The sequence below is a fragment of the Lolium perenne genome, chromosome 1 (assembly GCF_019359855.2).
Source record: "Lolium perenne isolate Kyuss_39 chromosome 1, Kyuss_2.0, whole genome shotgun sequence".
Classification (NCBI taxonomy): domain Eukaryota; kingdom Viridiplantae; phylum Streptophyta; class Magnoliopsida; order Poales; family Poaceae; genus Lolium; species Lolium perenne.
Window position 1 is genome coordinate 208,088,120 of NC_067244.2, and position 25,842 is coordinate 208,113,961.

General features: G+C 46.5%; 2 protein-coding genes across 2 annotated transcripts; both read right to left on the reverse strand.

Moving 5' to 3' along the window:
* Positions 1-12,688: 12,688 nt before the first annotated feature.
* Positions 12,689-14,870, reverse strand: LOC127322055 (monocopper oxidase-like protein SKS1). Its single transcript, XM_051351010.2, has 2 exons — positions 13,339-14,870; positions 12,689-13,245 (listed from the first exon to the last, which is right to left on the reverse strand). The coding sequence occupies exons 1-2, from the start codon at positions 14,682-14,684 to the stop codon at positions 12,924-12,926; spliced, it is 1,668 nt and encodes a 555-aa protein (XP_051206970.1). The 5' UTR covers positions 14,685-14,870; the 3' UTR covers positions 12,689-12,923.
* A 620-nt stretch (positions 14,871-15,490) lies between these two features.
* On the reverse strand, positions 15,491-18,229 carry LOC127322066 (CASP-like protein 5B2). The gene is made up of 3 exons (XM_051351018.2): positions 17,916-18,229; positions 16,377-16,509; positions 15,491-15,882 (listed from the first exon to the last, which is right to left on the reverse strand). Exons 1-3 carry the CDS (start codon positions 18,044-18,046, stop codon positions 15,682-15,684), a joined length of 465 nt encoding a protein of 154 aa, XP_051206978.1. The 5' UTR covers positions 18,047-18,229; the 3' UTR covers positions 15,491-15,681.
* Between the last annotated feature and the right edge of the window lie 7,613 nt (positions 18,230-25,842).

The window sequence follows — 25,842 nt, forward strand, 5'->3', positions numbered from 1 at the left end:
CTAGAGAATTTACCTTTTGTGTCAAGCCTAAATTGAAAAAGAACTAAAAATTGGTTAGCACCTATTCACCCCCCCTCTAGGTGCGGCATACGATCCTTTCAATTGGTATCAGAGCCTCGGCTCTTATTTCGGGCTTAACCGCCTAAGAGTATGCCGGACGAGGAGTCCTCGGAAGGGGCCGCCAAGATGGTCTCTGTGGAAGACTTCAATTCGTTGAAGTCCTCCATGGAAGCCCAAATGGAAAGCATGAAAAAGATGATTGCCGAGCTTTTGGCTCCGGCCCTTCCCAAGGCTCCTAGTGTAGAGGTAAAAGACACGGGTGCGTTAGATAAGGGAGAGTCTTCGGACCTACCCTCATCTACCAAACCCGTGGAAGGTGATAACTTAAACACTATTAAATCTCCCATTGCATCTCCTAGGGGAACCGATGGGAGTGAGAGCTACAATCGAGTACCTCCACCTTTCCAATCACCCGATATACCGGTTCCCCATCCCCATTTGAACATTCGGGGCGACCCACCTAAGTTTTCTATTGAGAATTTCGATACTTGGCAATTTGAGTTCCGCTCTCATGTTTGCAGTGCCTCCAATGAATTATGGAGAATCATCTTGGAGGGCTTCAAGCCATACAACCCCGACAAGTTGACAAGAAGAGAAGCGGTTGATAGTCAACTCAACAACACCGCCTTGTACATGATTCAAACTAGTGTGGGGACAAAGGAATTGCATCGTGTCCGGAACTACACCACCGCCAAGGAAGCTTGGGATGGTTTGACCGCTAGTTGCATTGGAAGTGAGAGCACAAGGAGGAACAAGTATAATGCTCTCAAGAATAAAGCCGAAGGGTTCTTGAGGCTACCGGATGAAGATCATGAAGATATGTATGGAAGACTTCTCACCGTTGCCGATGCCTTCCGGCTTATTGGTGCCACCCACATAAATGACTCTTGGATCAAGGAGAAGTACATTGAATGCATGATGCCATTTGTACCCATTGATGTCAAGACTCTTGTGGGGAGGGAATGCTATTCCTCTCTCACCTCTCAACAAGTCGTGCACGAGATGCAAGCTCTCAAGGTGCTTGAGGAAGCCTCTCTTGATTCTCGCAATCGTGCCCTTGGAATGGCAAAAGGTTCCAACCTTGCCTTGGTGGCCAACTCCGTCGATGAAGTGATTCCTCAAGAATCTTATACGGCATCTTGGAGCATGACCTATCCGGAAGATTTGCAATGCCACTACCATGACCACATGGCCTTCCATGCAAAGTCATTTTGGATTGATCCCTCCAAGGCCAAGGAAGACAACATCAAGAGGAACAACAAAAGTGGGTTCACTAGCTTTGGTCCAAAGACAAGATCATGCTACAATTGTGATGACAAGCGCCACTTCATTGCCGAATGCCCCTATGAGAATAGAGAGCTTCATAATGGGAGGCTCATTCCCAAGGACAAGAGCAAAGACTCAAAGGGCAAATATTCAAAGCCCCTCAACAAGAAGTTCTACAACAACAAGACCAAGAAGGGCAAGAGGCCCTCAAGAGTTGTGCTAGTAACAAGGGAAGAATATTCTTCCGATGAAGTTGAAAGTTCTAGTGGTGATGAAGATGAAGAAAGCTCAAAGGAATTGGCCGCCATCGTCACCACCAACACACCCTCTTCATCTCTCTTTGAATCTCCCAATGAGAACCCTCATATCAAGAATGCACATTGCTTCATGGCAAGGTCCTCCTTGGACACACCTATTGTGCTATCAACTCAAGAAGAGTATACCTCCGGAGATGATGATGTTGATGATGAAGAAGATGCAACCTCTAATGGATTGGTCGCTCTTGCCTCCCTCTCCACTAACTCTTCATCACCAAGTGAATCCCCCAATGAGGTCATTCATGTGGAGGAAGAAAGTTGCCTTATGGCTAAATCCTCCGAGGTATCATCCCCTAACCCCTCTATGCCTAACTTATCTAGTGATCTAGGGGTTGATGATGCTAGTCTAAAAGTGAAACAAGAAATGCTAGAGTTTGATGATTTCATTCTTAACCTACAAGGTAACACTAAGAAGCATGTTTCTAGCCTCATGGTTCGTATAGCTCAACAAAGTGATATGCTTGAGAAAAAGGGTCAAATAGAGAGAGAAGACTCTCTTGAAATCCATGCTCTTAAAAATGCTCTTGAGGAAAGTCAAGAAACTATAGCTTTTCTTGAGGAGAGGCTAGAAACTCTTGAAGAGCCTCAAGATAAAATTAACAAGCTCACAAAAGCTAGAGATCTTGCTAGGGCTAAGTCTAAAGTGCTTAAAAAGGAAAAGGCCCAATTTGAGGTTGATCATGAGAAACTTGTGAAAGATCTAGATGAACTAGACAAAGCTCACAAAGCTTTGAAGAGTGAATACACTCTCTTATCCAAGTCTTATGAGCAACTTCAAATTAGGCTTGCCTCATATGATGTGCCTAGCTCCTCTACTCCTTCATGTGATCATGCAAATGTTATTGAGGAAAATGCTAGGTTGAAAGATGAACTTGCTAGGACCTCCTCTCCCCAAAGTAAACTTTCCTTGGATGATCTTTTGAGTAAGCAAAGGTCAAACAATGGGAAGGAGGGACTTGGTTTTAATTCCAAGGCTAAAAAGGCAAACAAGAAAAAGACCAAGCCCGCACATGAGAAAGCTAATGGTGAACCCCGAAAGGGCAACACCATTAATGATGATGGTGCGGGAATAGATAACCCTCACTATGTTCTCTTCAAAGATTATTATGGTGATGTCTATGCTAAATATGTTGGTCCTTATGATGGTTATGTTGCTTGGTCTATTTGGGTCCCAAAGACCCTTGTTGCTAACAAAAGAGGACCCATTGAAAAATGGGTACCTAAATCCAAGAATTGATCTCATGTAGGACTATGCCGCCGGAGGTTCAAAATGGGTACTTGATAGTGGATGTACAAGTCATATGACCGGCGGCAATAACCTCGTCAAGGAGTTGAGGCCTAACATAAATGATATCACCGTCTCCTTTGGCGATAATTCTACATCCGAGGTATTGGGTTTTGGCAAGGTTGTGGTTGCACACAACATTACTCTTGTGGATGTCATGCTTGTCAAAACCCTTGGTTACAATTTGCTTTCCGTTTCCGCCCTTGGCAAGATAGGTTTCGCCGTCTTTATTGATAATGATATTGTGGTCCTCTTGTGGAGCAAGACTCTAAAAGTCGCATTCGTTGGGTATCGCGAACACAACTTGTATGTGGTGGACTTTTCGGGGACCACCACGTCGAGTGCGATGTGCCTATTCGGAAAGGCGGACGTGGGTTGGTTGTGGCATCGCCGCCTAGCCCATGTCAACATGAGAACTTTGCAAAGTCTTCACAAGGGGAACCATATTGTGGGACTAATGGAAAATGTGTCTTTTGCCAAAGATCGTGTTTGTAGGGCTTGTGTTGAAGGAAAAATGCATGACTCTCCGCATCCAAGCAAGACCATCATCTCTTCCAAGAGGATCTTGGAGCTCCTTCATGTGGATCTCTTTGGTCCCGTTACTCATGCAAGTCTTGGTGCGAAGAAACATTGCTTGGTGATTGTCGATGACTACTCAAGATACACTTGGGTCTACTTTCTCAAGACGAAAGATGAGACTCAACAAGTATTCATTGATTTTGCTACCGAGGTGCAACGCCAACACAACCTCCTCATTATGGCAATAAGAAGTGACAACGGCTCCGAGTTCAAGAACTACACACTCAATGATTTTCTTAGTGATGAGGGGATTCGTCATCAATATTCCGCTGCTTACACCCCTCAACAAAATGGTGTTGCGGAGAGGAAGAACCGGACTCTTATGGATATGGCGAGGTCTATGATGGCGGAGTATAAATCCCGCTACAACTTTTGGGCCGAAGCCATCTCCACCGCTTGTCACTCCTCCAACCGGCTCTATCTCCGCAAGGGCTTGAACAAGACTCCATATGAAATACTCACCGGGAACAAGCCTAATATCTCATACTTCAAGGTGTTCGGGTGTAAGTGTTTCTACAAAATCAAAGGGGTTCGTTTGTCTAAATTTGCTCCTAAAGCTTTGGAGGGTATATTTGTTGGTTACGGTGCCGAATCTCACACTTATAGAATCTTTGATGTATCATCCGGGATTATCATTGAATCTTGTAGTGTGAAGTTCGAAGAAAATGATGGCTCCCAAGTGGGGCAAGTTGATGTTTGTGCAGGTGATGAAATACCTCAAGATGCCATAGTAAGAATGGGTGTGGGATTTTTCCGCCCCATTGAGGGACACGGTGTGGCATCTCGGGAAGAACTATGCTCTACCACGGTGGAGCCCTCATCTTCTCAACATCAACAAACCTTACCTAGTGAAGCAAATGATGCACCAACCCAAGAACAAGAACAAGACCCTCCCTCTTATGTGCAAGATCAAGGACAAGATCAAGGTCAAGATCAACCAATCATTCATAATGGCTCCAATGAGGATCCAACCAACTCTTGCCCTTCTCCTAACATTGTTCAAGATCAAGCACATGAGATTGAGCAACCCCAAGCAATTGAGGAAGCTCAAGTTCAAGGTCAAGACGGGGACCCAAATGATCAAGTTGATCAAGTGACACCTCCAAGGCCAAGAAGAACCAAGGAGGAGATCGAGGCCCGTCGTTTAGCAAGAAGAGAAAGGACCCTTGAAATTCGTGGACACACTCATGACAAGGTCCTTGGTGATGTTCGAGCAAAAGTCTCCACAAGAAGGCAATTGGCTAACTTTAGCAATTATCATGCTTATATCTCCGTAGTGGAACCCAAGAAAGTATTTGAAGCCCTTGAAGATTCGGATTGGGTGGAAGCTATGCATGAGGAACTCAACAACTTCAAGCGCAACAAAGTGTGGACCTTAGTAGAGAAGCCAAAGGAGTGCCGCAATGTTATAGGCACTAAATGGATATTCAAGAACAAGCAAGATGAGTTTGGAAATATTGTGAGGAACAAGGCAAGATTGGTGGCTCAAGGTTTCTCTCAAGTTGAAGGAATTGACTTTGGAGAGACCTATGCTCCCGTGGCCTGCCTTGAGTCCATCCGTATCCTTCTTGCTTATGCTTCGCATCATAACTTTAAGTTACAACAAATGGATGTGAAAAGTGCTTTTCTTAATGGTCCTTTGCATGAAGAGGTGTATGTTAAGCAACCCCCGGGGTTCGAGGATCTCAACTTTCCTAACCATGTCTACAAGCTTGATAAAGCTCTTTATGGTCTCAAACAAGCTCCTAGAGCTTGGTATGAGCACCTTAAGGAATTGTTGGTAGACCTTGGGTTTGATGTTGGGCTAATCGACCCCACTCTTTTTACTAAGAGGGTCAATGGGGAGCTTTTCGTTTGCCAATTATATGTTGATGATATTATATTTGGCTCTACTAACAAAGCTTTCAATGATGAATTCTCAAAGCTTATGACCGATAGGTTTGAGATGTCTATGATGGGAGAGATGAAGTTTTTCCTTGGTTTTGAGATCAAGCAATTGAGAGAAGGAACCTTCATCAATCAAGCAAAATATCTCCAAGACATGCTCAAGAGGTTAAGATGACCGAGTTGAAGGGTGTGGCCACTCCTATGGTTACCAAATGTCATCTTGCACTAGATCCCAATGGTAAAGAGGTGGATCAAAAGGTATATCGCTCCATGATTGGATCCTTGCTTTACCTTTGTGCATCTAGACCGGACATAGTGTTGAGTGTTGGTGTGTGTGCAAGGTATCAAGCTTCTCCTAAGGAGAGCCACATGATAGCTCTCAAAAGAATCTTTCGATATTTGGTTGATACCCCAAGATATGGTATTTGGTACCCCAAAGGCTCAAGTTTTATTCTCAATGGGTACACCGATGCGGATTGGGCGGGTGACAAGGATGATAGGAAATCAACTTCCAGGGCTTGCCAATTCCTTGGTAGGTCCTTGGTGTGTTGGTCATCTAAGAAGCAAAATTGCATATCTCTCTCCACCGCCGAAGCCGAATATGTTGCCGCCGCAAGTGGATGCACTCAATTGTTATGGATGAGGCAAACTTTAAAGGAATACGGTGTCATTTGTGACAAAGTGCCTCTATTATGTGACAATGAAAGTGCCATCAAGATTGCCTATAATCCGGTGCAACATTCAAGAACGAAGCATATTGAGATCCGGAATCATTTCATTAGGGATCATGTTGCCCGTGGTGATATTGAGCTTATCTATGTTCCTACCAAAGATCAACTTGCCGATATATTCACGAAGCCTCTTGATGAAGCAAGGTTCACTTATTTGAGGAATGAGCTAAATATCATCGATTCAAGGAGTATAGCTTGACCATCTTGCAAACACACCTTCGTCTCAAAACTTTATTTGGTTTAGATGTGGGCATGGAAATAGGGGGAGTGCGGTTTAAATTATTGAGCTATCCCTCCCCCCATAATGCCAACATTAAAGATTTCATTCTCGTTATATCATATGTTGATATGTGAGCTTAAATGATGAGTATTGGTTTGGACCCAAGATATATCTTCGCGGTGCCATACCATAACACTCATATATGGTGGCCTAGGCCACCACACTCTTCTTCGTGAAGAGTTGGAGTTGTTTGGATTTTCATTGGATTTTATTGACATCTCCTTGTTTATGGGAAATCACTCATTTTTGGCCTTCATTTGATTTATTTGCAAAAATGAGTGATCATGTACCATCTCACAGTTTGGCGTATCTGTCCTAAGCCTATCTCATCTAAGACATATCCTTCACCTTCTCCAAGTGCACCTCGTTCGTGTCAAAATCCTGTTTTTGGGCACAATTTCCTGTTCCACCGGAAGTTCCGGTCGTTTCGACCGGTACTTCCGGCTGGCATCCTTTTCGCCAGTTCAGCCTTTCGTGTCCTGTCTGGGTGGTTCCTGAGAGACCGGAAGTTCCGGCTCCAACGAGCGGAACTTCCGGCCTTAAGTGGCCACTATATAACAGGGCCGAACGGGTGAGCAGTTCCATCTTCCTCACTTTTCCCCTTTCCAAGATCTGTTTGGTGGTGCTCCTCCCCTGTGACGGCTGCTGCTCCTCCGGCCGGATCTCCCTCCTCCGGCGCTTCCCGCCGGATCGTCTCCGTGGATCGGCATCCTCTCCCTCTTCTCCTCCATGGCTCCCCCCGGTTTGTGCCCTCTCCCTCTCTATGTGTGGGTAGACCTCACTAGATGAAATATAGGGCATACTCTAGGCAAAGCTATGGTAGAAATCCTCTAGATGCCTTTCCTCTACTAGATCGTGCTTAGGATGTCGTGGTAATGCGGGTCTCTTAGCCATTGCCTCAGATCTGGTGAGAAACTACCGCTGTTTTCGAACAGCCGGAAGTTCCGGCCCTTCACGCCGGCCCTTCACGCCGGAACTTCCGCCCGGGGCGGAACTTCCGCCGGTTCTCACCGGAACTTCCGGCCTGGCGACTTTTTCTGCTGTTACCCGATATCCTGTGCATGCTCTGGTGTTTGGCCTCCCAGCCTATGTGCTTTCATTCATCATTCCTATCTTTTGATTCCGTCATCAGGTGGTTCCAAGAAGAGAGGCAAGGATCATGTGGATGAAGTTGAGGAAGAGCTTGAGCAAACCCGACCATCCAAGCTCACCGCTCGCCAGCAAGCTGCTCAGAAGCTCAAGTCACCGGCTGTTCGTGGGAAGAACGTACACATATCCGTGAAGGGCATGCAATACAATGAGTACAAGGAGCTCCGTGACATGAACCCTTACCTCACCCCTCGGAGCAATAGGGTTGGGGATAAGCGGTTCCACAACAAGACCCAAGAGGAGATATTCTATGAGATCTACATACCATTCAAGAAGGGGGTCGCTCCTCAACATGCTATTGACACCGGGAAGATGGCCGCTAATAAGTACTTTGACGAAGCCTATGCCATGTGTGGAGAGTTTGGGCTCTATCCCATTATGGAGCTCAACAAGGACTATGATGTTGGGTTGATTCAACAATTCTATGCCACCGTCCACTTTGAGCAAGATGAAGCAAAAACTTTTCGGTGGATGACTCATGAGAAGCTCCTTGAGTCTAACTTGGCAAAGTTTGGACTCGCCCTTGGATACCCTCGCTACCCGGGCGTTGATGCAAATGGTTGGAGGTGCCATGATAGCTCATGGGCTCAAACAAGGGAAGTCTTGGAGAACCTCTACATTCCCGGTTGGGGTATAGCGGGCAAGAGTGCGGATCTTCTCCCTACTTGGGATATTATGCTTAGAGTCTACCGGGAAATCATTGGACCAAAGGGTGGCAACCTTGATGAGATACATCTTTATGAAGTGGATCTAATGGCAAACTCTTTTGCTAAGAAGGGCACCGGTGAGAAGCTTGATGTGATGGACTACATCTACCATGAGATGTGGTCATGTGTGTATGAGAAGAAGCTTCCCGCCTTTGCTCCGTACATTATGAAGCTCATTGAGGACACTTGGATGGATACTTGCAATGCTAGACTCGTTCAATCCATTCCACTCACTCTCACATCCCATGAAGTGAAGACATTGAGGGCCAAGCGCCACAACTCTGCTCTTGAAGAGGTTAACCCCATGGATGAGAAGCCACCGAGTTGGGCTTCCAAGCTAGCACGCCGCTTGAGACAGATTTTTTGCCTCACTTCTGCAGTCAACCATCGTCAGTATCAGCAGCATGTTGAAGCCAAGAAGTCAAGGCTCCGTCAGAAGAGCATCATGAGGGCACTTGAGGTGGAAGTGTCTCCTCCCGGATCCGAGGAGAACATCACTCCGGAGGCAGAGTGGGTCTCTCAGCATGGCATGCCTCTCCCTCCAGATGGTCTTGAGATCGAGTCTCCTCCGCACACTCCTCCCTACCCCGGCGCCACATCGAACCTCCCTCCCGGCTGGGCTAACGCCGACCCTTGGGATGCGTAGATTCTCTTTTTCCTTTTTGGTGCTTTGTTGCCAAAGGGGGAGAATGAGACCTTGTTAGGTTGCTCTTCGGTGGGTATTTGCATGGGGGAGTCACAAGCTCGTGTTGGCTTTGGTTTTTATTGCTTGTGATTCTAGTTATCTTTATGGTGTCGAACTATGTCTTAGCTATTTGGTTTGTAAACTCTATCTATGTGTGCTTGGAACCTTATTTGTGTATGGTAAACTCCGTATGTGAGTCTTCCTTGGTTATCTATGTGTGCATGATCTTATTATCCATATGCTTATCACTATGTTGTATTGCTAATCCTTGGAAGGCGGATGCAAGATATAGGGGGAGCTTCTTATGTACCATTGCTCCTATCTAGGGGGAGCTCCTCTATATCTCTCACATTGTTGTTTACATTATCTATTCCTTGCAAATACTTGTGTTGTCATCAAACACCAAAAAGGGGGAGATTGAAAGAACATTTCCCGCCCTTTTGGGTTTTGTGTGTTTGACGTCAACACTATGTATATTTTTATGTGTGTTGATGTAGACAGGTACAAGCCATCAAAAATTATGTTGGATCGGTGTATTGGTTTAGCTGTTCTGAAGTTCTGCAGGTTTTCTGTATCTGGCGAAAGTTCCGGCCTAATCTGGCGGAAGTTCCGGCCTGTCTTTTTCAGCAGAAGCTTCTCAGCGCAGTCTGTGCTCAGTTTTCTCTTCAGGACCGGAAGTTCCGGTGGAGTTGGCCGGAAGTTCTGGCCAGCGGAACTTCCGCCCAACTTCCGGGCAAGTTCCGGAATTCCGAGTTTGCGGCTCTGTAATGTCCAGTAAGGTTTTCGCAAGTTTCCGGAAGTTGGCCGGAACTTGGCCGGAACTTCCGGCTACCGGAAGTTCCGCCCAAGTTCCGCCCCTTCTTTTGCTTTGCAGGTTTTTCATCAAGGGCGGAAGTTCCGGCCCGAGTGGCCGGTACTTCCGGTGGAAGCCGGAACTTCCGGCCATCCTGGCCGGAACTTCCGGTGTTAGTGGAATTCGTCCCCAACGGTCAGATCTGAAAGCTCCACCCATATAAATAGCTTTCTCCTCCAAAGGGATAAGTTGCTCAATCATTGCAAGAAAAATCTGCCAAGCTTCATCACCATTAGAGCCACCTCAAGAACACAAGATTTGCAAGATCTCCTTCCTCCCCCAACCAAAGCTCTTGATCTTTGGAGATTCGAAGGAGAAGACACCGATCTACATCCTCACCGAAGCGTTCTTCATTTCCCCTCTCTTGTTTGAGGGATCTCATGCTAGTGTTCCTATTTGGTTCCCTAGTTGATTTGTGTTGATGTATTGTTGTTGATTCTTGTGTTGTAACAGATTTGGGAGCCTCCAATTTGGTTGTGGATGTGTGCCCCAAGAACCTTGTAAAGGTCCGGTTTCCGCCTCGAGGAAATCCCTTAGTGGAAGTGGGCTAGGCCTTCGTGGCGTTGCTCACCGGAGATCTGAGTGAAGCCTTCGTGGCTGTTGGTTTGGCTTTCGTAGCAACCACACTCCTCCAAACGTAGACGTACCTTCTTGCAAAGGAAGGGAACTACGGGAATCATCTCCGTGTCATCGCGTGCTCCACTCTCGGTTACCTCTATCTCACTCTATCTCTCATATATTGCGTAGCTATATCTTGCCTAGTTGATAACCTTGTCATATAGGGAAATTCACTTAGTTGCATATCTAGAGAATTTACCTTTTGTGTCAAGCCTAAATTGAAAAAGAACTAAAAATTGGTTAGCACCTATTCACCCCCCCTCTAGGTGCGGCATACGATCCTTTCAACTAGGCAAGAAAAAATTAAGGAAGTGCTTGGTGTTTATGCCTCTAGTACATGCCAGTTCACAAACCCTGCCAAGTGCTCCATTATGTTTGGTGACTTCTTCCCAGAGGATCAGCGAGTGGAGGTCAAAACCTACCTACATATCACACATGAGACTTTTGAAACTAAGCACCTCGGGCTACCTACACCTGAAGGGAGGATGAACAAGGGGAAATTCCAAAGCTTGCAAGCAAAATTAGCTAAGTGTTTGGTCAATTGGGACCCCAACCCTAAATCGTATACAACAAAAGAGGTCTTGATCAAATCCGTTGCCCAGGCTCTCACCGTCTATGTAATGGAGGGTTTTAAGCTGCCCATGGATCTTTGCAATGAGCTTACCAAGATGATTGGAAGGTACTGTTGTGTGTGTGTGAGGTGGGTGGGTGGGGAGGAGGCAGAAAGCGGGAAGAGGAAAATAAACACAATGTCTAAGGAGGTTCAAGTACTAGCAGGCCTGACGGCGAAGGCCCCTGTTAAGAAATGATATGGAATTGCCTGGTTCCCCCAAAAGTAAAATTGCTTGCCCGAAAGATTTGCTGAAACGGCCTAGCTATGCAAGAAAACATGGCGAGGAGGAGGATGGCTACAACAAGTCTGTGCCAAATGTGGATCTTTGCCTGATGACACCCCTTCCACATTTTCATACACTTCCCGCAAGCTCGCACCCTCTGGTTGGCGATCAAGGAAGAGTGGGAGCTTCCTGTGGGTGAAGTGATTCGCATGAAGTGACTCAGCTGACAGGGACAAAATGGCTCATTCGGCTACTCACTACCATTTATGAAATGCAACAGGCACAGACAATTATGGTCTTATGGCCGATCTGCCATAACCATAATGAAATGACACATGCTAAACCATATCCATCTATCGAAGGCTCCAATTGGTCCTTAATAAGCTGCCTTAATTCTCTATTGTTTGTTAAGCAATATCCAACTGGATATATTTTTAAAGGAAACAATGGTCATTGGACGTGATGTCGGCTTTAGAGCTAAAAGCAAGAACTAGGATGGAAGGCAGAAGGTCTGGAAGAGGTGGATCGCCCCAGAACTAGGTCAAGCCAAGTCGAATACTCATGGAGCTTTCCTTAATAGCAGCAAAGCTGGAACTAGAATGGTTTTGAGGGATCACTAGGGCGATGCCACTGCGGCTGCTTGTCGCGGGGTAGCACACTATGCAACGATGGAAGGGAAGTGGAGCTAATGGCGATTGAAGATGGGTTGCAACTCAGTGTCACGTGAACAAGTGGATTGAATAACCCTTTGTTTAGTTGTAACAAAGTGCAGTCTACAATTGAAATCGACTGCTCTGAATCGGTTGAGCTGATCAAGGAGACTACCCAAACACCTCTATATATGCCTTCGTAGTTACTGACATTCCCGAGTTACTTCAGGAAAGAGAAACAAGTGTAACCAAAGTGTGACGTGAGGCCAATATGGTCGGTCATGAGCTGGCTAAGTTACGCGTAGAGTTAGGCATAGGACGGTTGTGTGGTTTGTCGATCCACCACCGGAAGTATGTTAGGCTATCGACCAAGATTGTAACCCTAATATCGTCTAATATATTTCTCTTTCCCTGCAAAAATGGTGCATTGTACTACTTTCGAAATGCATTGATTTAAAGATTAATGAATTCACATGTTTTTTGGTCACATTATTAGCTCCGTAATGCTACTTGGGAGTTGGGATATTTTCTCTTGCATACAAGGGTGATAGATACTTCATGTCGAGAACTTCAGCATTGGTTTACATTAGGGAAAAAGGAAACACTTGGTGGTTCATCGGGGCTTTCTTCATGAACTTAACATGTATCTTTTGTTCTATTAGCATGAAATTTCGCTCACACTCTTGCTACCGTGACTAATTCTGGTGATGTCAATAAATCTCAGTTGTAATTCACGTTGCAACTCATGACTAGTACGAATCACAGAACAATCCAACAACCCGGTGCGTTTTTCTCGGTTGCAACCCGCATTGCAACTCCTGACTAAAACAAATCACGAGGCAATTCAATCGTTCCGGCGTTTTTCTCTCGGTTACAACTTCATTTGAACCTAGAAAAATCTCGGTTTGCAACTCATACTAGCACGGATCACGGTGCAAATCTATAGAGAATCTCTAACTGAGAATTAAGGTCGATCGAGAATTAACAAAAACTGTTATGATTAACCGATTTGTTAGATAGTCACACTGGCCTTTGTCCTGCCTTGTACCAACTTCCTAGGCTTTTAGCTTTCCCACACAAGAGAGCGTTGAAAGGCATGGGCATCTCGTCTCTAGGATCGGGGACTTCAGATGAGTTTCCCTGGCTCACTTTCAGGTACAGCTCTTGGCCTAGGTACCTCCTCTCGAGATTCTGCGACCTCAGGTTCCACATGCCCTCGTTGTCCAAGTACACCAACACGGCGGTCCACGACATGGGATACACCTGGACGGTCGAACGGTACATGGCATCCACCAGATTGTACGTCGATCTTGCGTCGGCGCTCCATTTGCCCCACCCCATCCTGTCGAATTTCACCACAAATATATACAGCATTGTTTAGCAGACAGTTGGAGGATTTAGATCAAGCGGTTGCAGCCAGTTTGATTTTAGTTACCCGGCAACGAAGAAGCTGTAGCCGTCGAGGTGCCAGGTCTGCATGGACGGCAGGCTGTTCTCGAAGACGATCTGGACGAAGTCCCTGTAGGCGGCGTCGATGGCCACGGTGCCGAGGGTGAGGTTCCTCCTCTCCGGCCAGCCGGAGACGACCGTGTAGACGCCGGCGATCCTGAAGAAGTCGGCCAGCTTGAGCGGAGTGGCGGCGTTGGCGAAGGCGACGCCGTTGACGGTGCACCTCCGCCGGCCGCCGATGACGGACTCGTCGTTCCGGAGGAGCAGGGTGCGGGTGACGTTGATGTGCCCGTAGTGGAAGGAGCCCTGCGGGTTGGGCCTCGCCGCGCCGGCCGTCAGGTTCATCCTGATGGACTTGGCCTGCTCCATGGAGCGGTTGTAGCTGTTGTGCGAGGAGCGGTCGTCGAGCGGCGCGTTGCCGGAAGGCGGGTGCTCATTGGCGCCGGCGTAGCGGATGGTCCCGACGCCGTAGAGCTCCGGGCCGACGAAGAGCGAGCTGACGACCATGTAGTACGCCCTGGGCGGCTGGTCCGCCGTGACGAGGACGGAGAACGACTGCCCTGGGTGGACGTCGAGCGAGGCGTAGAGCTTCTGCGCGGTGTAGGCGCCCTCCGCCTCCACCAGCAGCATCTTGTGGCCCTGGACGCGGAAGCAGAGCGACGTCCTGGCGCCGACGTTGGACACGCGGAGCCGGTACGTGCGCCCCGCCTCGAACGCGAGCTCGGCGCCGTCGGGGCCCATGCCGTTGATGAGGACGCCGTCGGGCGGGGGCAGGCCACGGCCGCCGTCCAGGCGCTCCTTCATCGCTCCCGCGTCCATGTTGTACCAGTCCTGGATGAGGAGGTCGAAGTCGCCGTCGGGGCGCGGGAACGGGACGTCGATGACGGGGCGGTTGTTGACGCGGATGGGGCCGTGGCCGCCGGCGGCGGCGTGCAGGCCCAGCGAGGGGCGGTAGAAGAAGGTGCCCACCTCGTCCTTCGCCTGGAACACGTACGTCCAGTTCTCGCCGGGCGGGATCGCGCAGTTGGTCCCGGCCACCCCGTCGTTCCACGAGTTCCTCTTCAGCTGCAGGCCGTTCCATGTGAGGAGGAAAGGCTCGTCGAGGGTGTTGACGACGTTGATGTGGGCGACGTCGTTGGTGGTGAGGTTGAGCAGCGGCCCGGGGAGGCGGCCATTGATGGTGATGACCCTCTTGGCGACACCCAGCGGGGAGCGCAAGGCGTAGGACACCTCCCAGTCCAGGAACACATGGTGGTTCTCCGCGCCGACGACGGCCGAGTGCAGGACGGCTGCTGATAGTACAACGGCGACGACAAGCCGCCCGAGGTCCATGACGCTCGGCACCACACGATCAGGCGAGGCGATGGTTGAGTTGAGTTAGTTCGCACAGAGCAGAACCGGCGTGTTTAATTAGCTAGGTGGAGAAATCAGAGGCATGGCGACTTGGCGAGTTGTTCTGAAACTGGTGGAAATCTGGCCGGTTGTCGCAGAGAGCAAAACAGGCGTGTTTAATTTACATCTCATTCAGGAGTATATGTTTGTAGTATCGTGGCCACTGAATGTAGCATACGCTCCCCTGCAGACATGCCATTCAGATGATTCAGAGGTGCCAAAGTTGGTAGTAAGTCAGCACGGCCGAAATAACCAAATTGCTCGTGAAATTCAGAAACAGCTACAAACCTGAAATTGCCTGGCTTTTTCACAGCGTTTAAGTCCGAAATTGCGGTACAGAATTGAGATGATATCTCTTCCGTAATAAGGTCCTTGCTTTTAGTTCGTTACAAGGGAGCTGGTCTTAGTCTGCCTCAAACTCCCCAGATTCTCAATGTTCGTCTGCAACACCGCTATATTAGTGCATTACTACTACTCCCTCCGCCCCGAAAAAGATGTCTCAGATTTGTCTAAATTCGAATGTATCCTTACACAAATCTGAGACACCTTTGTTGGAACACAGGGAGTAGAAATGTTATACACTTCCGCAACACAGCCAGAAGGTTCCAAGCGTCACTATACATCGCATCATTCCAAAATTACTAAGGAAGGAATTAGCTAGGTACAGCAGCACCACAAACACTTATATACTATCAACACAGAGAATGAACACAAAGATAATGACATGCCGATTTAGCACCAGTATCTTGAGCAAAGCTTTTCAGTGAATTCCAGGAAATGGCTCCATGGACTTTGCAAATTCCCAACAATTCCATGTTTTGGTCTGTGTGGTCTCTGGTCTGTTACATATCTGGAAAATCATCCTATGTAAATGCTCAAGTGAGCAGAAACCAAAAGGAGACGCTATAAAAAGAGCTACACAGGAGTATATACAAAATCAGAAGGATGCCAAGAGCCAAAACATGATAAAAGCTGATGTAGCGCTTAGTGACCAAGAAAGAAAAGCCAATGCCGTGGCAAGTTGAAATCTCCCACAAGGCAGTTGGTAGTATCTTCTGCAGAAAGAAATGTCCTTTTCAAAAAGAACTATTACACCAGCAGCTGAGCATGAAGCAGCAAACGAGAGAATTGCAGTAACCTGCATTGCAGAATTTGGTTGCATTAGTGTTGCTGGGAACAATGAATAAGGCAACGACTAATCTATGAAATGCATAAATTGCATGTGAATTTAGTGTGACGGTGTGACCATTTGGCCAACACACAAGATGCATTCAGTGAAATCCCCTCAGTGAAGAATAACCAACAAGGGTGCCGGTCCGTAATGTCACCCCTGTAATATCTGTGCTCATGTATTTTGAACAGCAGAGGAGGGAGCGCTGGAACTAGAACATGATCATTAACCTAGTAAAATTACAAGTATAAAAGCCTACATTTCTGTAGCACACAACATAAGCTTTGAATTATCATTTAGTTTCGCTTTTGCCATATGCTCTCAAAGAGGATGCTAATCATATACTGAATGTCAGTCTATCTATGTCAAACAATGAAATAGAGCACATTCTGAAAAAACAATCCGAAGAAAGCAAGAAACAGGCTGAATTGTAAAAGTTACAAAAGGACTTTTATCATTACCCAGTCTCCGACGACAAACAAGCTCACTAAGACAGCATTATTGAGATCCCGTTTGACTTTGAGGGCATATCCATCAAGACACGCAAGTCCCAAGCTCCACAACGCTTGCAGTCCCATTGACGCGATCAAATAGCTGAAATTTGAAACACAAAAGAAGTCATTACACGGCTCAAAGGCATCCTGCAATAGAAAGCCTAAAAAAAAAGGAACGCTGTATTAATAACCTACAAGTCTGCAATTAAGCCATGCTTGCACTAAATTTCTAAAACTGCTGAATTCAGGAGCTACCACCATGCAGCAATACCACACGGCTTACAGAAGTGAAATTTTGCAGTGGCGGAGCTTGGACTGATACCTCCTCAATAGGGGCGACACCGATTCAGCAAAACATGAACTGAAGAGCCTCATTGGTGCCGTTTCGAAGCTATATCAGCCTAAAGTTCATATTTTCTAACTGCTGAATTTAGGAATTGCAACCATGCGCCAATAGCACATGGCATACAGAAGTGATTTCATTTGCACTGGCGGAGCATGGACTTATAAGTTATAACTAACAGGGGAAATACCTAATTCAACAAAGCATGAAGTGAAGAGCCTCAGTGATGCCATTTTGAAGCTATATCAGCCTAAACTTCATACATGCTGCTACAGCTTATCTTAGCGATCAATCTTGCCCTTACATTAATCATCACTCAAATAGTCACTGCATTATTCGGTACTAATCAACTACTCCCTACGTACACAAACTATAAGACGTTGAAGACTATTAAAACAGTGTGGTAGAACGTCTTACATTTCGGTACAGAGGTAGTAGATTCGAAAGTGTTGGGAGGGGCCAAGGCCCCCTTTGAAGCTCAGCCACTTAATTTAGGACCATATTCACCCGTGCAAGTTGTACTAACTAAAATCGCCATTCCTCAATCTTAGCCCTTAGCAGTCAATCTTGCCCTTCCATTAATCATGACTCAAATGGTCACTGCATTCTTCGCTACTAATCAACTAGATTCAAAAGTGTCGGAGGGGCCAAGTCATCCTTTGTCCCTTGTGAAGCTCGGCCACTTGTTCTAGCACAGTATTAACCCGTGCAAGTTGTACTAATAAAAATTGCCATTCCCCAATGTTGCTACTACAAGTTTTAAGAAGTTGCATCTTTTTCTCAGGCACATGAATCACTCAACAGTTATTGTTAACTTGATATCTTGTTAGATTCTGTAATCAGCTGGGCAAAGACTAACAGTATACTTCTGCCTACTCATAAATTAAGCCCCTCGCAATAATTTAGCCCTCTCTAACCCCACCAGAATAAACGCCATCCGTAATTACCAGTAAATGATTCGGGGCAAAATGGTACTGTAGTACCCCTAGTCCTCACTGCCCACCCCAAGCCCAATTTCCCAAATACTACTAGTCTAGTCGCATTGCTCCCGTCCTTGCGCAAATCAACTCACCCCCGAGTCCCGACCTACGACTCGCCAGACCAAACCGGCAAAACAACTAGGAGACGAGGAGCAGGGCCATGGGACGGGACGGGAAGGTTACCAGAAGGCGGTGTAGCCCGCGAAGCCGGCGGAGGAGACCATGACGGCGATGGAGGCGGCGGCGAGCGCGGCCTGGCCGAGGCGCAGGCAGAGGCCGCCCCACGTCCCGGGCCTCCCGCGCAGCTCCGCCATGTCCGCTCCCCCCTCCTCAGCGGGCGGCCTGATCGGCCATGCGCGCGCGCGGGGGTTGGTAGGTAGGGGTTAGGTGCGCGGCGGCCGTGCCCGTGCGGAGTGGAATCGCGACTCGGCTCTGCCGGCTTTAGGTGAGACCTGGGGAAGGAGGATAGGGGAAGGAATGAGGGCGCCGGCCGGCGCGGTGGGGGGAGAGTTGGTGCGCGCGCGGGCCCCACCCTCACCCGCGGCGAAAAGATGGCTTTGCTTGCGCTGCTGGTTTTGGGTTCCTGATCTGGATCTCACGGCTGGGATTTGACGATTGGGCGACGCGGTGGCCTGTGGGTAGGGCGATCTTCTTCTCTTTCGCTCCAAAGTTTTTCGTACGCCAGTTCAAAAAAAAAAAAAAAAAAAAGTTTTTCGTACGCGGGCGTTCACGTCCGGTCCGTACGGGCACGTAAAAGTCTGTGCTGGTAGCAGAAGGATATATTCGTGTGGAGTTTGAGAAGAAAGGGAGAGATTCGCGCGCGTAGAGGGAATCACGCCTGCTGTGTGGACTTCTCTTTTTCTAACCGACATCAAGAGCTACTCTAGCTAGCTCTACAGTCTACACACTAGGAGTAGACTAATACAACGACAAGATCATATAAGATCACGCGTATGATACTAATAGATGCATTATCTTCACAACGCATTCAGATCATATACTAGTATCATAGTCTTCATATATTAATTGTTTTGTAGAATCTCAATGCAAATATATGTACAAGATTTACTTGACATTAATTTTTCTTGTAGTATGTGCTATGATACAGTATCTACCTATGATACTAGTATCCTCTCTCTCATCCTTAATTGCACTGCCACATCAGCATTTTGCATGCATGGAATGCATGATACTACCTATGATACTCCCATTGTGGCTAGTCGTATGCAGCAATGCGAGATCACTAACATAAAGGACCACCTGGTCCAACGAATTGTCAAAAAAGACCACCTATCAATAAAATTGACAAAAAAGACCACTCTACAGTGGCGGCAGGATTTGCCATGCGACACGTGGAACCTGCCGCCGTAAATCGTGGCGGCAGGCCCTGCCACCATTAGGCGTGGCGGCACGTTTGCCTGAGAAGCATCCCCGTTACGCTCCTGGCGGCATGGTGACCTGGAAGGGTGGCAGGCCATGCCGCCACAGGCCCTGGCGGCATGTGATGCTAAGTACATTATCAATTTAGCACACTATCGGATTAGCACTCATCAGGCCGGCAGCGCTGAATTGTAAAACGTACTGTACGTGTGCACGCTACTAATTCAGCTAGCTGACTCGCACGCGCCAACATCAATCTTGTACGCACAAGAATCGGAAGCGTAGCTAGTGTACACTCACATAGCTAGCACTAGCAGGATCAGCGACTTGTCATCAACGCCACTTTAGGCTGCCGCCAGGGGCTGTGGCGGCATGGCCTGCCACCCTTCCCCCTGCCGCCAGGAGCAATGGCGGCATGGCCCACTCCTCCGTCGCAGTGTAACGGTGATGCTGCCGAGCCTAACGTGCCGCCACACCTAACGGCTGCAGGGTCTGCCACCACCAGCTGCGGCGGCAGGTGCCACGTGTCGCCTGGCAGATCCTGCCGCCATTGTGAGGTGGTCTTTTTTGACAATTTAATTCATAGGTGGTCTTTTTTGACAATTTATTGGGGCAGGTGGTCCTTTATGTCAAAATTTCTCTTTGATGATCGAGTTGCGCAGGTCTGGCTTCGAGATTATTCACCGGGAAGTTTGCGCGTTCATGCTACACCGCTACACGCATACGAAATGCTTCACCAGCGAGTCCAAGCCTTTCGATGCAAGCCTCTTTTTTGCACTAGAAGTATCGCGCTGGTGAAGTGGTAAGACAAACTACATAGTGGGTTCTGGTAAATCATATGAACCTTTCCAAGTCAACAAATGAGCGAAATCGTACATTACTCTCGGCAGTCATTGAAGAAAAAAATCTTAGTGTGATGAAACCTTGAAAAAGGAACCTATACTTCGCAAGGGTTCTCAAAGGATAAAAAATATAGTTAATGACGAAACCGTTGTTTACAAATATCGAAGTAAAAAATCCAACTCAAATCGCATACCGTGGAATCACATTTAAGAAGACCGTGGAAGGAACTAGTCTAAACGTGGTTATGCATCGAACAATATGATATGGCACGTCCCTCGAACATCACCAGTCCAAGCCCAACAATGCGAACGGCTACTTCGACTACACCCATTGCTACTATTACAAGATCTCGAGTGATGGAATTCATAGCTTGAGATCTACATATTCTCTTGTAGATCGACGATGCAACGGTCGGTGCCTTCAAGTTATGCACGCACGCAGCACAACAATGCATCCTCCTTAATCGAGCAAGTATAGTTTCACACCCTGGGAGGTGGACGATACAGAGCACCCTAGGGTTTGCTCGGGGAGAACGGATTAGAGAAAGCTTGGGGGAGAAGAAGGAAGAGACAGGACGGAGAATATTCTTTTCATTCAGTTCATACCGTCATACATGCATATCCCAACTCTTATAACCTGAGCCACACACTCCACGCCACTCTCAGGCATAGCCCATTTTACAACCCGGCACATGGCCCACTATCACAACACACTTGAGCATACAGTTAACTGACCAAGCCCTTTAGGTGTTCCCTGGCGTAGTTGCTGGTGTTACATTCCCCCCCCCCCCCCCCTTCAGTCCCAGCTTGTCCCCAAGCTGGCAATGATGGAAAGCGTGCCTTGAGCACTTCATAGTCTTCCCAGGTGGCGGCATCCTTTGGTAACGATGACCACTTCACTTTGATCTGAACATGTGTTGCATTTCTCTTTTTTGCACAGACGGCGCTCCAGAATAGTTTCAGGGACAACATCAGCAAGGTCCAATTCGACCTGCACAGGTAATTCATTGGAAACTGCAGTATAGTCAAGATGAAATGGTTTCAGTTGGGACACATGAAACACCGGATGGATCTTGCTTGACTCGGGCAACTTGAGCTTGTAAGCCACCTGACCGTATTTTGCTTCAATCTCAAACGGACCATAGAACGTATCTATAATTTCTTATGTTCCATGCTAGTTTTATGACAATACTCACATGTTTTATATACACTTTATATCATTTTGATGCATTTTCCGGCACTAACCTATTAACAAGATGCCGAAGCGCCAGTTCCTGTTTTCTGTTGTTTTTGGTTTCAGAAATCCTACACAGGAAATATTCTCGGAATTGGACGAAACAAAAGCTCACGGTCTTATTTTCCACGGAGCCTTCCAGAAGTTTGAAGAGGAGACGAAGAGGGGCGACAAGGCGGCCACACCCTAGGGGGCGCGGCCCCACCCCCTGGTCGCGCCGCCCTATGGGGTGGGCCCCTCGAGCGTCCCCTGACTCTGCCCCTTCGCATATTTAATCTCTCCGTCGCGAAAACCCTAGTACCGAGAGACACGATACGAGAAAAGTTCCAGAGACGCCGCCGCCGCCAATCCCATCTCGGGGGATTCAGGAGATCGTGTGGTGACCCGGCATACCATTTCATGGTGTAGTATGCAAGTCTGACATAACACCAATGATACACCGTTCCACTAGTATTATATCGCTCAGAGTGGTACAACAGAAACATATGCGGGTCCAAGGCATGTCTATAGAATTACAACATTGACTCTGTTACATAAGATCATCACAGCCTCCTACTTTACAATGAGGTAAAACTGCAAATAAACTCCAGAAGAATGACTCGTAGTCTAGTCTTATCACGAACTCTATTTGTAGAGTAATTAACTAGCTATAGAGGCTAAGAATAGATTCTAACTAAATAGGAGCTAGGTTTAGGAAGCTAGTTCCCTTCTATGGCTAAACTAGGTTTTCTCCTTGTTGGATTTGGTATCTGACTCCTCTGACACTGTCCTGTCTCTTGAAGTAGTTGTTGACTCCTCGGCCTTCGAGTTCCACTGTAGATCCTCCTTCGATGCATCCATATCTAAGCAGGGGATTTAAGAGTGGGATGAGTACGAGCGTACTCAACAAGTTCATTATAGGAAAGAGGTGTTTAATGCACTAGCTACAGCATTAGACCAGAAAGTCTAATACCAATGCAGGTTTTCATAACCATTTCTTCAAAAGGTTGCTTTTATTCAGAAGAACTATGTCCGTCAGCCTTCACCGGTTTACTAGAACTTCATGGAGCTCCTTTCCGGCCGCTGTCAGCTTCCATATCCCGGAACAGTGGAGTGACAGTCACGGTTCTTTACATTCTCGCAAAGGTGTGTTGCTTTACCCATAAGAGATCTTAACCTTGTTGCCAACCGAGCACGTTACCCGTCCACACTTCCTTTGGTGTGAGGCCCAGATAAGGTCTAGCCAATCATGTTCCTCCGCTACCTCGAACACCCACCCTTTGTTGCATGCCCCGACCCTGGGTCCTCGCCGGTCCCATTATTCCCATATATTTCAGGGTGGACCCCGACCACGACGACAGTCTGGGATCGAACCAAACTCCTTCGCCGGTAGCTGCAACCCATCATAGACCGCAATACCGTGGGGACTTAGGACTCCCACCTCACCATCTTGCTCCTTCGGGCGACAAGTGTACTACGGACAATGCCGTGGGGACTTAGGACTCTCAGCCTCACCGCCTTGCCCCTTGGATTACAAGTGTACTACGGTAAAGCGCGTCCGTTGATGAACGAGAGGTGGAAACACTTTTGACTACTCCGTCCCACTCCGGATCTTATGGTTAACACGGGTATTACTAAGCACAAGAATCATCGCGACATTTGTTGTTTAATCCTAGATGGATATAAACCCTTGCAATGGAACCTCCACCATATCAACACAATCCATGGTTCCATTGCCCACCACATAGTCATATTCATAGTTATGAAAGTAGTGGTTTTGGTTTTTATGCAATAGTGATAACCATAATACTTTGCAAGTAATTTGATAGAAATACTCAAATGATATGAGCAAGTGATGAACTTGCCTTTCTTGACCGCAAGATTATGCAGGCAAGGTCTTCTAGACGCGATAACTCCAAATTCTGAATAGCATCATCGTCCGGTAAGGACGATGTTTAAAAGATTGGCAAGGATGCAATAATGCATAAGTATGAGATGCAATCGCTCTAAGCGTGACCTAACCCCGATGATTTAGGATTAGTGAGTGGTAATGATTAGTTCAGGGTGTGTTGCATTTTTAGGGTGATTCACAAACAAGGTTCTTATTCAGGGTTGTGTTGTTTTAGAATCATAAGCAAGTGGTAAAATGCATAGTAACAATCATACACACCAAGAAATAGTAGTTGTATAATAAGTAAAGAGTAGTTGTCAATTTTAAGTCCTATAATGCATGGTTGATGATTATTTAGTATATAATTCAAAAGAATAACTTTTGAAGAACATGTTCTTTAATGAAGAACAAGTATGGTAATTAGGTTTGTGGGGTTCTATGGTTTTCTATGGTTCTAATTAGTTTCTGGAGTAAGTAGTAGATGGATCACAACATAGTTGGATTTATTAGCAACTAGGCTTGATTGGTTTTATTTAAGCATAAGCAATTTAAGAAATTAATTATACATGGTTGCTATCATGGTGGGTTCATCTTGTTGGTGATAGCTAGCTAGGGTTTATAAGTCCTATAAAGCAGGGTTGCTGGCTACTCTTTGTTTTCTTCAAAAGAATAACTTTTGAAGAACATACTTCTTAAGTAATAAGAAGTATCTTAATTATAGTTAAGGTTATCTAGGGTTTATTATTGGATTCACTAAAATAGGAATGGTGGTTTCCTAAATAGGATGCTTAATAATTATCTCATACTAGCAGGGTTTAGTGGAACAGGGTATGTAGTGCAAAATAATAGGTATGGTTACTATTAGGGTTCATCACCATGGTGTGATGCTAAGCATGGATAATTAAGGATGATTGTTTTGGTAATAGTATCTAGGGTTTACACTTGGTTAACCCTACTTGATTAGTTAGGTCTGATGAGGATGAACACATAGGATACCCATATATTAGTGATAGGTCTTTTACATTTTATGTGGCCAAGACAAATATTTATTTGTTACTATGGTTCTATGATTTGAAAGAAGGTACCATGATCACATGTTCTAACCTAGGGTTTAGGTTAGAAGCAATTTAAGTTTCATATTGGTTATTGAAGCGAGGGTTCCTAATTGAATTAGGGTTTTGGGATTACACATAGAATAATAGGGTTGTAATATCATTCACTATAGATTTAGGGTTTGCTATTTACTATATAGTCTTATGGTTAATAACTTTAATTTAAAGTTGAATTTATTAGTAACTTGTAAATAAAATAATATTGAATTTAGCATTTTATTCTTTTTAAACAATTAATAATTAGGGTAATTATTAATCAGGGTTTAGTTCTCTCTAATAATGATTTACCAAATTAACAAAATAAAGAAAATTAGTTTTAATGTTTTCTTTATTTATTTACTGGTTTTTATTTAATTTGGAAAGTTTTCGTAATTATTGAGTTTTAATTGAATTTAGAATTAATAAATAAGGCTTAAATAACAAATATTAAATAATTGAATTTTTATTAAAAATAAAAATTTCATTTTATATTTTTATTGGATAGAGTTTAGTTTTCTAAGAATTTTGATATATTATTTTCTTTTTTTTTTGAGTTAATATGATTTTTCTATAATTTGGCAAAGTTTCAGCAATTGTTGGATTTGAAATAAAACAACAGAAATACTAAGCGTACCCGGTACAGAGCTAACCCTGGTGACTGACTAGTGGGACCACAGCCACGTTGGATGCCACGTGGGCTGACCAAGTCAAAATTGAAACGTGGCACTGAGCTCCTCTCCGGCGAGGCAGTAGAGGACGGCGCCGACGGCGGAGGGTTCCCGCGGACGTGTGTATAGACTAGTTCGAACCAGCGCGACTCAGCGAACCTAGAGGTGGTGTTGATGCGACCAAATGGTCGTCGGAGCCTTGCCGGCGGCAAGCCCGAGCGGCGGCACATAAGGAGCAACGACGAAGCGACGCTACAGGGCGCTATTGAGCCGACCAGGGACACTACGAGATGCAGGAGCTCACCAGGAGCACCGAGGGCTAGACGGCGGGGCTTGAGATGGTCCGAATCGTCGGCGACGATAGTGGCCGGTGTCGGAGAAGATGAGTCCGGTGTGGATGCTCCTGAGCTCTCCAGCTCAATTCCTTTTGCAGGCTGGGCAAGTCGAGGATGGCGGTTCCCATGGAGTCCACGGCGAGGCCTGGGGATGCTCCAGACGGCGGTGAGACGAGTTGGCCGGCGCAGCTAGGGTTTCGGAATTGGGGATAATGAAGAAGAGAGAGGGAAATTGAGCTTCCGCGCGTTTTTTATACCACCACCGGCGTGCGCTGGAGGTCAACAGAGCCGGCGGCGACCGCGGGACGTGGAGGTGGTCGACGCTGTGGCGTCCTCTCGTGGCGCAGAGACGAAGGAGACGAAGCTCTCCTCGTCCACTTCGTATTTATCCGAAGGGGTATCGTGGGCTGTGTTGGGCTGCGGTTTGGGCCGTGGTGCTGGGCTCCTCTGCAGGCTGCTGCTGGGCTGTGGTAGCCCAATAGGTATGCCTCTCTTTTTCTTATTTTCTTTACTGTTTTCTGTTTTTCTGTTTTGTATTTGCTATATTTGAATTCTATTTTTTTAATTCGAATCTGTTTTGCAGGATTTTAAATGTATGGATCCTTTTGGGAGTTTATAAAGATAATAACATAACTTCCTATAAGATCTTAAAAATATTTTATATGTATAATGACACCTTTGTTTAATAAA